We start from the raw sequence: 13,206 nt of genomic DNA on the forward strand, positions 1-13,206 counted from the left end.
GTCTCCCTCTCTCTCAGACCCTCCCCCGTTCATGCTCTGTCTCTCTCTGTCTCAAAAATAAATAAACGTTAAAAAAAAAAAAAAAAAAATTTAAAAAAAAAAAAAAAAAAAAGAAATATTCCCGCAATTATTTTATAATTCAATTATTTAATTCATATCTAATAATTATCTTAAGTACTAATGTCACAGAAATGAAAGGAAATGGTTCCAGCCTTCAAGGAGCTTACAGTCTATATACAGCAGAAATAAACATGTAAAGAAAAGTAGTATCATGTGACAATTGTTAAAATGGGAGGGTCTTGCCAAGTACACTCTAAAGACAGTACTGAGAAAGGAAATGTAAAGCCTGCCCGGATGAGGGAAGGCTTCAGAGAGAAGTTGATGGTCTCCCCTTTAGGAGTAGTATGGGTTTTCCCTGACAGATGGGTAAAGCCACCAAAGCCTGAAAAATGTAACTCCCTCCCCATGGAGAACTCCAAGGTAGTACGGTCAATGCCAGAGATGAGACTACAGAAAAAGACAAAGGCTGAACGAATTAAAAAAAAAAAAAAAAAGTGCTAGGGTTCCATGTCTAGATGTAGAGACTTTACTTTGTGGGTCTTAATAACACCTGTTCCAAGACTCTAGATGTCTTTTTTTTTAACGTATACTACAGTCAGATGTAATTGGGATATGCAGCACATTGCTCTGCATTCCCTCTGTACATTCATAATACACACTGGCACACTAAGATTCTGCCAAAAAACAAAAAAAAACTAACTGCATCTATACGAGCATTTCCCAAACTCATTTGACCTATTTTCCCCTAGAGAAATGCCTAATTCATCCTAAGGAATATGTGTTAAGAATAATATTGTTGATGATGGAGAATCATTGAAGGGATTTTAAGCACTGGGGCAGTATAAGATCTATATTTTAAGAGAATGACTCTGTGATAGGAGAGGAGGTTGGACTGGAAAGGACAGGACTGGACCTGGAAACAGGAGACTATTACAGAGTTGGGAGAGAAAAACAAAAAGGGCCTGAACCAAGTCCACAAAGATAGAAAAGAGAAAACAGAATCTAGAGTGATTGAAGAGGAAATATAATCAGAACCCAGAGTCAGGTGACATTTAAAAAAAGGAACAGAGAACCAAGTCCAAAGTTATGCAGAGACAGTCACATTTAGGTGTATCTATATAAAAGAAAGTACAGAGAAATAAGGTAAAACAGGTAAAAAGCTAAGATGGTGAATTATTACTGAAGGAGGAACCTAGATTTCAGGAAGTGCTTTCTGCTGTATGTATACCAAGGTAATTTAGAACTAAGAAAAAGCCAATGAATTTAGTGATTAACAAAGGAATACACAGATAGATACAAATGGCAGAGTGGAGATCAAATCCAGGAATGCCTTCCTTCAAAACCTTAACTACACTAAAGGTATTTTATTAAATGAAACAAAGATTACATAGAAAGGGGCATATATAAAATAAATGGCAAAATAACAAAAGAAATAACTTGGAAAATGAGAAGACCAAATACATATTTCCACAATGAATTTAAATAAAGGACCTCTCCCACTCATTAGAGCATAGGGGCTAAGAATATGAACTCTGAATCAGAACTGTGGATTTGAATCTTACCTTGCAACTTATTAGTTGTGTGACCTACTTGACATCAACCATTTTCATGGGTTCAACATTAATGCTATATGAAGAAACTCATAATCTGAATCCCACCCAAATATTTAATATATAGGTCAACTTAAATGCCTCTCTTGTCTCAAATATATTTAAAATTAAACTGATCTTCCTTACAAAATTGGCTTTCCATTCCAACTTCAGTATTTTGATCACATTCTCAAGTCACTGAGGTTTAGACTCTTAGAAATATTCTAAGTATTCTTCCTCCTCTGACATTCCATATTCCAAAAAACAAAAACAAAACTACCAAGACTTGTCTTCATATTTCTTCTGGAGTTCTCTGACAACCAATCTCATACTACTGTAACAACTTTGGTCTCACCTCACACTCTAGTCAACATGCCAAATTATCTTCCTAAAGTCTCCATGATTAAAAAAAATCTTACCATAACTCATTCAAGTATTCTAGTAAGATATCATTTTTAACAAGTTTGCTTGAACTATATCCCTGCTGGCAGCTAATATCAAAATAACTTTTTTGTCATGAGTTTTGTGAGGATTTCTCAATAGACAGGAATCAATTAGAGCTGATAAAGCTCCATCCTTTCCCTTTTTACCACTTCCTCGGAAACTTACCACCACCTTCCCATGGTGAGTTTAAGGGACAGTGTTGAGTCTCTCCTAAGGAACCCTGGATATACAATTTTATGGAAAGCTGCTCATCAATATTGATTATAAAAGAAAAAAGGAATAGCCTAAGTGTCCCTCAGTATGCAACTTTTAAAAGGTACACAGACAGCCCATCCATACAGTGAAACTCTACACTTTTATTTCTACTACTATTGCTAATACTAGCTAACAATTACCAAATGCTTACTTTCCACCAAGAACTGTGCTGAGTACTTTTTATAAGATCATTCATAAGCTTTTCCTTTATAAAAGTTAGGGAACCATAATCTACAACTAAAAATCTCTAAGTGTTATTTTTGTATCCAAGGGCCTCCACAATTGTCCATGTCCATAGCTTCTAGTATTTTTCCACTTACTTTCCAGCTTATATGGTTTATATACATTCCTCCAATTCTGCTTGTCCATAAAATTCCCCTCTAATTTGGATGTATTTTTTTCTCTATTTGAATCCCATCTATCCAAGTCCAGTTCATGACCCAAACTCCTCTTCCTTGAATTTTTTTTAAAGAGATTTTTTTTTTTTTTTTTTTTTTTTTTTTTTTTTTTGGGACAGAGAGAGACAGAGCATGAACGGGGGAGGGGCAGAGAGAGAGGGAGACACAGAATCGGAAACAGGCTCCAGGTTCCGAGCTGTCAGCACAGAACCCACAGAGCCCGACGCGGGGCTCGAACTCACGGACCGTGAGATCGTGACCTGGCTGAAGTCGGCCGCTTAACCGACTGCGCCACCCAGGTGCCCCATCCTCTTCCTTGAATTTTTAAGCTTTCTCATACCACCCATACAACCCACAATGAGTTTCTCTATCCTGAAGAATTACAGGGAACCTAATCTTTAATATATACCATATACTGCCTTGCTTATATTGTAAATTACCTTTTCATGGGTAGAAACATGTCAACTAGATTACACATTTTTATTTAACATGCTCATGAGGCTTACAATGAAATGGTCAGTATTCTAAGAGCTTTTCAATATTAACTCATTCAATGTCATAGTACGCTGAGTTAGATATAATTATCCAAATATTACAGATGTCGAAACTTAAGACACAGGAAGGGTATCTTGCCCAAGGTCACATAGGAAGTGACAGAGTAGGATTTGAAATCCAGGTAGGCTGGCTCCAGACACGACTCATAACCACTATGCTAGCATATCTTCCACACTGAGATCTGAGATAATACTTCTCTTATGGAAAAGGCAGAAGCCAGGGCTGACACACAAATACAACAGACATACAAATACTGTTATTACAGATAAACATATCTACAATGTACCTGGATAAATCGATGAAGGTAAAACTCAATTTATGAAGAGATGTGCTTCTAAAAGTTTCCTTGTAAATGTAATTATTTTATTTTGTATTTTTTAACTTTTTTAAAACATTATTTATTTATTTTTGAGAGACAGAGAGAGACGGAGCACCAGCAGGGGAGGGGCAGAGACAGAGGAGGAGACACAGAATCTGAAGCAGGCTCCAGGCTCTGAGCTGTCAGCACAGAGCCTGATGCGGGGCTCAAACCCACGAACCGTGAGATCATGACCTGAGCCAAAGTCACTGCTTAACTGACTGAGCCACCCAGGTGCCCCAAATCTAATTACTTTAACTCAAATATCTACTATATTATCCAAGGATCCTCACTAAATCTTTTTTTTCTCCTTCATAATGAACTACTTAAATCCCACTATATGGAAAATTCCTCGTGTAATATAAATTGTCCCATCCCATTTTATATATATTCTAAGTTTGTAATATGGTACAGACATTTTCTTAAAGAACAAATATCATCTGTTTTAAAAGCAAATACAATTAGATTGGAAAATAAAGGTGAAAGATTTTACATAATATCAAGATGGAATAGCAAAAAATTAAAAGGCTGACATTTGTCTTATCTTTTTTAACCACCTCTATGAGGCATACTTAATTTGGGCAGACCACTCAGATGCCACTTGTAGTTATACTTAATCTAGGGCAGCGGTTCTTAATTCTGTTACATGAAAGTGTAAGGGAGAAATGATCACGGGACTTCTTTGAGAATCTGATGAGAGCTATGAACTGATTTACTCCCAAGAAAACCGCTCACATACACATACCAAAAAACAATTTCACACACTTAACCCAAGGGATTTCTAAATCCCTGGCAACATCTCAGTGAAGAATCCCCAGTCTAGAAAGGGGAAGGGAAAGTGGCATTACAGTATCAATTCAAAAGGTTCTAGAAATATAGGAAGAAAATAAATAGTAAATATATACTGTGTGCCAAACACTAAGCTGGGCTTTCTCATTTACTCTTTGTAACAACCGTGTGAAGTAGCTATTTTACAGCCATTTTACAGTTGTGAACCCGAGATTTAAAGAAATACAGTGACTCACTCAAGGTCAGACAACTCATTTGGGTACTGCAGTGGGTAGAAGCCTGTCTGACTCCACAGTACTTTTTCCATTGCACAAAGCTGTTTATTCTAGAACATACACATTCCTAACCTGGCACTCCTCCACGTGGGACACTAAGTGTTCCTGGATACCAACTCAACTCACAAAAATATTCCCAGGGTAGGCACAAAGTAATGAGGATCAGAGTAATGGTAGATGTCCCACCTTATTCCTCCAAACCCTGAGTTACGGCACCACTACTTATAATTCCAATGACCTCATCTTCCAAACTTTAGGGGTATTAAATCAACAATTTCATTACCTGAGGCACACATCCGTCATTTGCACCTGATACTTATTTACCAGACATCTTATCCAAAAGCGTAGTGGATATTTTTTTTTTAAATCTCTATTAAAAAAAAAAAAAAGAATTATAGGGGCGCCTGGGTGGCTCAGTCGGTTAAGCGTCCAACTTCAGCCCGGGTCACGATCTCGCGGTCCGTGAGTTCGAGCCCCGCATCGGGCTCTGGGCTGATGGCTCAGAGCCTGGAGCCTGCTTCCGATTCTGTGTCTCCCTCTCTCTGCCCTTCCCCTGTTCATGCTCTGTCTCTCTCTGTCTCAAAAATAAATAAACATTAAAAAAAATTAAAAAGAAAAGAATTATAGAAAATAATAAGAAAAATTGTATCTGTCTTTTCATAACTTAATCATTTTTTGTATTTGTTGTTGTTATTAGCCAGATCACTTGCTGTGCTTCCTAATCGCTGGCAAAGTAATATACCTAAAGCAGCAAAGTAACTGAATTGTAGGCAAATACTTTCCTGTCTTTATTTATTATCTTTTAAGTTCAACATACCTTCATTAGTAAGTGTGTCTGTGTGTGTGCGTGTGTGTGTGTGTGTGTATGTGTGTGTGTATAAAACGAAACACTGACATTATTTTTGTTACAGTCACTAACACTGTTTCAGACTTAAGTGTTTAAAGTATCTATTACTTAATATGTAAGTACTAAAGGCATAAAAAGATTCAGGCAGATAATTTATAAAATAGTCCTCTGTAGCAAGGCAATAAAAATTAGCTATCAGAACACTAAGCTGCATTGCTACAATGGCAATCATTATCACAACATACAAATGTAACAAATTAACATGTTATGTCTTAAATTTATACAATGTTGTATGTCAAATGTATTTCAATTAAATAAAAGAAAGAAAACTAAGCTGGCTGCTTGAATACTTCATTCCTTGTCCTTAATTTCCATAAATACAAGAATCATAATCAGTTTACAGTCCAAGTGACTACTTTGAAAATAAGAGTCAAAAAGTTACTTCTCAGGAGTGGCTCAAAACACAAAACAGAAAATGGCAATCAGACATTATATATTAGGAACTTAAAACCAAAATTCAGAAAAACTATTTTAAGAAAAGAAAATCACCCACCCTCCATAACCTACATGTATCTAGTAAAATGCCAAGAGGGGGTGACATGAAGATTTCAACTATTGTTATTTTATAAAGATAATGTAGGGCGCTTGGGTGGCTCAGCCCATTAAGCGTCTGACTCTGGATTTCAGCCCAGGTCAAGATCTCACTCTCATGAGATCAAGCCCCCCATCAGCCGTTGAGCATAGAGCCTGATTAAGATTCTCTCTCTCTTCCCCCCCCCCCCCACCCCCGTCCCTCTCCAAAAGATAATGTAAATGAATTAACTGTTCAACACTGGTGTGGCTTCCAGAACTACTTGGAAGATGTTTCAGACATTCAAAACATTAATCTTACAAGTAAGCAAACCAAGATTCCTAGACTAGAGACTATGACGCCAAGTGTAAAATCAACTGCTAGAACCTGAATGCCAAGTTTTGCTCAGGAGGTTAAGGTGCATGGGGGATAAAAGTAGTAGACTTCAAGTTTAAGAAAACATGTACACCATTACCATTTGTGGGACCTCAGAAATTGAATACAAAGCTTAGTTTCTTCATTTGCCAAACTATCAGGATACTATCTGCCTAGCCAACCTTACAGCACTGCTTTGCTCATCAAGTGACAGCCACCTACCCGACTACACAAGGCAGACAGGCGGAATTCGAGTTAGGATTCTAAAACGGAAAATGACTGATCGTTCAGATTATAAAAATGTTACTTTTTATATAAGGGACTGGTGGAAAGTGCCAGAAAACACTCTAAGTCCACGATCTGAAAACACCTTCAAATAAGGGGGGGAAAGGGCATACAACGAAAGAAATGGAAGTGATTACCCAAGAGCACAGACATAAAAAGATATACCAAAGAGAAAAGGTAGTTACAATCAAAATGGCACAAACATTTAAGAATAAAATCAAGAAAGCTAAATGATGGTCAAAGTACCTTATTCTTTATATTCCCCAGCTATTACAATGTTTGATATTTAACATGTATGAAATAATCATTGACTTTAATTGCTTAGGTTAATCATGTAAGAGAGCTTGGGGACTCATTATATAAGATCAAGTTTCCTGAGCTAGGTAAAAGATTTTGAGTTCTTAGAGAGCTCACCTACAAGATTATGTCTTAATTATTAGTAACCTAGGAGGAGCTCTGCAAAAAAGGGAGCAGTGCTAAAACACTAAAGCATGGCCAATGTCACAATTTTCTAGAAAGAAGTTAATTTCCAGAAAAGCCAATCCCAGCCAAAACTCTAGAATGAATAAGCAAATATATATGTATATGTATAGTAATAATAAATGTATATAAAAAATAACATATATGTGTACATATATATGATTATATTAAGTATAAAATTATAAACAATTTTAAAAGACAATGTAGTGATCTTTCAGAGACAGCATGGGTTCTCAAAATAATTCATGCCAATTGTTCAGTAAGCACTGGCTGGCTTGTTCAGTAAGCACTGACTCTTGATGTCGGGACTGTAAGTTCAAGCCCCATACTGGGTGTAGTGATTACCTAAAAATAAAATCTTAAAAAAAAAAAAAAAAACTAAAATAAAATAAAAACCCTATAAGTGAGATTCTCCCATATTATAGATCAAGAGCCAGCTTACAAACGTTAGAATAACCTGCCAAGATCATAAAGGCTTATGAAGTAGGAGCCAAAATATGAAACCAAGTCTAACTTCAAAATCCTGTCCCTTTTTACCACATCATATGGCTTCCTAATGCAGAAACACAGTGTATCTTGTCTTCTGCAAGCATTTGACAAAGCATCTCATGATATCCCCTGTGGGCAAGACTGATGTAGCTAGGGCAAAAAGCTAGATTTATAATGCTGGAAGAACATTTTCATTAAAGGCTTTGTACCCACTAGTTAATAGCCCATAACAGTAAATCTCAGGCTGTTTTCTGTTTCCATTATCATTAATATGTACAACACTCCACCAGTAACTGTTTCTCACTCAAAGAGAAAGACTACGGCTCAAGCATAGTCTGAAAAAGCCCCACCCTAAGACTGCACAACTAAAGAAAAATACATCTCTGGTCACACATCACTGGACTATAATGAGACCTGCCGCAGAGCTTTGTCTCTCTTTCCCTCTGTCTCCCCTTTTCAAAGTCTTTATTAATGACCTGATGAAAACAATGAAGACATTCTTAGCAAATCTTCAGGTGACAAAGCTAAAATGAGTAGTTAACCCAGACAGTAGGGAACATAACCTTCTTTTTCTTTGCATGCCCAGAACCCAACCAAGTATCTGACCCACAGGAGCTCAACGTTTCTTGAACTTAAAATCAAACTTTAGAAGGACATTAACAGGCTTTAACCACTGGAGTAAATTTATCAAAGCCTATTTTAATGGTTCAAATACCTTAGGGACCCCCCAAAAAAAAAAAAAAAAGCTATAAAAGAAAAAAGATTTTGAGGGATGTAATGCCTTTTTGGGGAGGGGGATTAAGATTAAGACAGCAAGCCCAATATTAATAAATGTAGCAGCTGTCCACAAGCACATAGAATCTTTTCTATTTCAGTGTTGGAAAAGGATTCTCAATAGGGAAGGTGATAGCCTGTACTTTACTAAATTCAAAGCACACTTGGAATCATTTCTACAGCTCAAAGAATTACATTTTAAGGAAAGAGGACAATGATTAAATAGTGAAATGGTTTAGAAAGATGTCATAAGAGATTCCTTTAAAGGAACCAGAGCTGTTTACCCAAAAGATAAGACCAAGGGATATGACAGCTGTCCTCAACTATCAGAAGGGATATCTTATGTGATCAAGATTCAGAGGACAGAACTGGAAACTACAAGGAAAACAGATTTTGGCTTTATACACAGAAAAATTTATTGAAAATTAAAACTGTCCAAAAATGAAATGGGCCATCTTAGGACATAGTAAGTTTCCCACTTTCTGTACCAGTTCACCTCACCTCCAAGATGGTCAGACAAGAGTGAACAATCACTTGACTGAAATATTAAACAAAAGACTGAAACAGTGAACCATAAACTACCTTAGGTTTCCTTGGTCTCATAACTGTTTGAACATGATTCTAAGATAGTGTACCTTGCAAAACACAAAGTATGTCAAAAGATAGGTAGTAGGTATTCTGTTGAGAAAAAAAGAGGGACTCTTCCTCTGTTGTCTTCTGATGTTCTGATGCATGATTTCCTCTCCATTTAGAAATTAAAATTATACATGGTTGTTATTTAATAGGTCACAATTCTCTAAAAAAATTAAAATGAGAGGAACTGATATGTAAGAGAAAGAGATTAAATACTGCTTCCATACATTGGTATGCAACAAAATCCTCAATTCTACAATATAATCCAGACACTGTTTATGATAAGAGTTATATAAATACTAAAATCAGGACTGCTATGTTTTTGATACTGAAAATCTACCATAAACTTCATCCTTTCCAGTATAGTTGAAGTGGTCTCTAATATTTAAAAACCTTTAGGCTGCTTTTAGCTTCAAGGATGTTTTTGAAATGCATAATGAAGGTGCGATTTTTGGGTTGAAGGACTAAATTATCTTAAAGGGGGAGGCTCAATTATAATGATTTCCTCTTTTATGTAAGATTTGTAGCACAAAGATAACCACTAAAGGGGTGATTTACCAATATCCGGAGGCAGTGTGACTTACTTGCTCAAAATCCGAAGTCAGACCTGGGTTCAAATTTCAGCTTGGGTACCGTGCGTGACTTATGGCAAAATGACCGCCAGCAAATTATTCAACTTAACCAAGCCTGTTTCTTTGCCTGCAAAATGGGGCTAATAAAACTATCTACCACCTCAAAGGCTATAATAAGAATTAAATGACAGAAGAAAAGTACAGTACTCGGTACAGTAAGAATTCACTAAATGTTAACTATTGTTATTACTTTACCTAAATGAATTCCTAAGTTCCAAATAATCATAGGTATTTATCCTACAAATTCCCTTGATTTCACTAGCAACACAACAATAACAACTATTAAAATTGTGTAAGTGCTCTTGTACAAGGATGCAAAGAAAAAAAAAAAAAGGAGTTTCCTGACATTCAGTTTTTCAGATATTGTGCTTCACATAAGAGGAGTAAAAACAGGAGTAAAAATAGAACATGGAATCATCAGAGCATCCTTGTGAATTCTAGACTCAGTAGTTTAATAATAGCATCAAATATCAAATGTCACAACAATTAGGAGATTGTGTGTTCTATTAAATAGTGTCAATGTTCTTACACACTACACAATCACTAATGAAAGTCTACTGTGCAATTTGGGCCAGTAATAAAGATGGAGAGCTTACAACAGACCAAGTCCTAAGTGATTTTACGTATACTTGTCTTGACAACCTTATGAGCTAGGTTTTATTATTATGGCCATTTTAACAGACGAAGAAACTTAGGCTCAAACAGGTTAATTAACATGCCCAAGAACATACTAAATAGAGGGGCACCTGGGTGGCGCAGTCGGTTAAGCGTCCGACTTCAGCCAGGTCACGATCTCGCGGTCCGTGAGTTCGAGCCCCGCGTCGGGCTCTGGGCTGATGGCTCGGAGCCTGGAGCCTGTTTCCGATTCTGTGTCTCCCTCTCTCTCTGTCCCTCCCCCGTTCATGCTGTCTCTCTCTGTCCCAAAAAATAAACGTTGAAAAAAAAAATTAAAAAAAAAAAAAGAACATACTAAATAGATAACAGATCACAGAAAAATAGATGGAGGTGGAATATGAACCTGGACAATCAGGCTCAAAAGTACGCTCGATTTATGGGGCGCCTGGGTGGCTCAGTCAGTTAAGCATCTGACTTCAGCTCAGGCAGGAACTCACCGCTTGTGAGTTCCAGCCCCGCCTCAGGCTCTGTGCCGACAGCTCAGAGCCTGGAACTTGTTTGCGATTCTGTGTTTCCCTCTCTCTTCCCCCTCACACTCTGTCTCTTTCTTTCAAAAATAAATAAACATAAGGGGGAAAAACAGTACACTCGATTTTACTACCTGTAACTAAATGGAGAAAGTTAGATTAGTTGGGTATTTTTTTCTAACACGTGCAAACTGATTTCTTTGGAAGAGGGAGGAGGCTACAACTGCCTCAAAGGGCTGGCTTCACTCCCAATCTATGATTACATTTTAACACTTTTCCTACCAACCTTAAGGTAACTGCAGAAGAAAGCCGACCCTATGCTACAAGCAAAGAAAGTAAGTAGCAGCAGCTACGAAGCTGTTAGTTTGGGGACCAACTGTTGGCTAGTATTCACATGACGTTTCCCAGTGCATGTGGGTTGACCGACCTCACAGTATGACTGCCCCTTAAGTCAGACCCATGCAGGCAGCAAGGAAACTGCGTAACCCACGCCCGCAAGCGGTCATTTCAAAAACCCTCCAAAGATGACTCTTTCGCCAATCAGCAGGTTACTCGAAGCCAGGACAAAATGGAACTTGCGTAAACACTTAGTCATCAGTAAGCGCTGAAGTTACAAAGCACCTAGGTTCGCAAAATAAAATCCGCAGCTAAGTTCCTAATTCCGAAAGAAAGAAAAAGGGCAGACAGTCAGTGACTGTAGGGTGAAGGCACCTAGGGCACAAGCGGAAGTGAATCAAAGGGGAAAACTAGCCAAGCGATGGGGACTCCACAATATGCGCAGCCACACGGGGGACTTTTCAGGGCCCTTCCACTCCCTTCCCAACAGCCTGTCCTTAACGTCTACAGGATGCCCCGACCCCGCGTGTCCCTAGGACGCACTCAGAAAAGCATTCCGAAACGAAGACGACGGTGACAGGCCTGAGATCTGTAAGCCCAGATCCAGGGGACCATGGCAGCAAAGTCCTCATGGCCCCGGAGGGGTAGGGGCCCCAAGGCTCCACCTTCCGCTCCCTGGGGCCCGCACCTGCAGAGTGGTGATGTGCTTGTCGTTGAACTTGTTCTCGCAGTAGCGCAGCACCAGCGACGTCTTCCCCACGCAGCCTTCGCCCAGCAGCACCACCTTGAATGAGTAGGCTCTGCCCGCCGCCGCCCCTCCGCTGCCGGCCGCAGCCATCCCGTTTCCCCGCCGCCCGAGCCCTAGAGCTGCGCCGAGCTCCCCGCAGCCGCCGCAGCGCCTTCACAGCCGCGGCCGGCGCAGGCCCCTCCGCACCGACCCGTCAACCCGGGGCGCCGTCTCCACTCTCGCCTCCGGGCGAAGCCTGGAAGGGCCGAGGGAAGTCCGAGAATGAAGGGCCCCCCAGCCACCACGTCAGGCACCCGAGGAAAGGCGAAGAGCACTCCCTCTCCGCCTCCCTCTAATGGCGTCTCCTTCCTCCTACGTCACACTTCGGGTCACGTGACCGTGGCGGCCGCGGGCGGCCCCTGGGACTCGGCCCAGGAAAACGTGCCTGGACGTGGGTGGGGTTTCTGGAGCCTCTTCCCGGGGTGGAATTGGCTGTGACTGGCTCCGCGCAGTCTCCGGTTGAGTTAGGTTGTCTGCGGGTCACCACCACTCCGCAGTTGGTGGAAGTCTGCGGGATTAAGGGATAGATGACTTGAAGGAAGCCCAGCTCTGCTGGAATGTGGAAAGGCAGAACGTTATCGTTCGTGCCCAGGGAATGTCCACCAGGCTGATGACCCCTCACACCGGGGTCGCTGTAAGCCAAATCTACCAAGGTGCCCTTGAATCTCTTGACACTCTTGGTGGGATTCCAAATCATAGCTGTTGAACTTCTTTCAGTTCCGCAGACCGTCAGGGCTCCCCATTTTTCAGGTCTCAGTTTAAACCGAAAAGGCTCGCCTCACCGCCCATTCTTGTCCCTTTGTCCATCCCTCTCCTTCTCCCCCGGCCCCCACCCCTAATTAGGTATTTCATGACACCGGTGTACATACCTTCTTTAGCAACACTTCACGGAAATTACTTCGTTGAGTATTTGTCTCTCAGTAGGCTGTAGATTTGTTAAGGGCAAGAACTGTGTAAGACTGGCCCACCTTTGAATTTCTAACTCCTGTTCCAAGCACATAATAGGAATTCCAGAGATACTTGGGAATGAATGAATGATACATCTTAAGCCAGTATGTCTTGGCTCCCCAGTTTTTCTGTCTTCCATGAAGCTTCTGACATTCCATATTGATACCACCTTGAGAGAACTGAC

General features: G+C 39.7%; 1 protein-coding gene across 1 annotated transcript in view; it reads right to left on the reverse strand.

Moving 5' to 3' along the window:
• RAB21 (RAB21, member RAS oncogene family) overlaps positions 1 to 12,363 on the reverse strand; it is a 43,916-nt gene extending 31,553 nt beyond the window's left edge. The window contains exon 1 of the mRNA XM_058742029.1: positions 11,976 to 12,363. Coding sequence (XP_058598012.1) covers positions 11,976 to 12,125 — 150 coding nt within the window. The 5' untranslated portion in view covers positions 12,126 to 12,363. The remainder of the gene's footprint in view (positions 1 to 11,975) is intronic.
• Between the last annotated feature and the right edge of the window lie 843 nt (positions 12,364 to 13,206).

This window comes from Neofelis nebulosa, chromosome 8, assembly GCF_028018385.1.
Source record: "Neofelis nebulosa isolate mNeoNeb1 chromosome 8, mNeoNeb1.pri, whole genome shotgun sequence".
Lineage (NCBI taxonomy): Eukaryota > Metazoa > Chordata > Mammalia > Carnivora > Felidae > Neofelis > Neofelis nebulosa.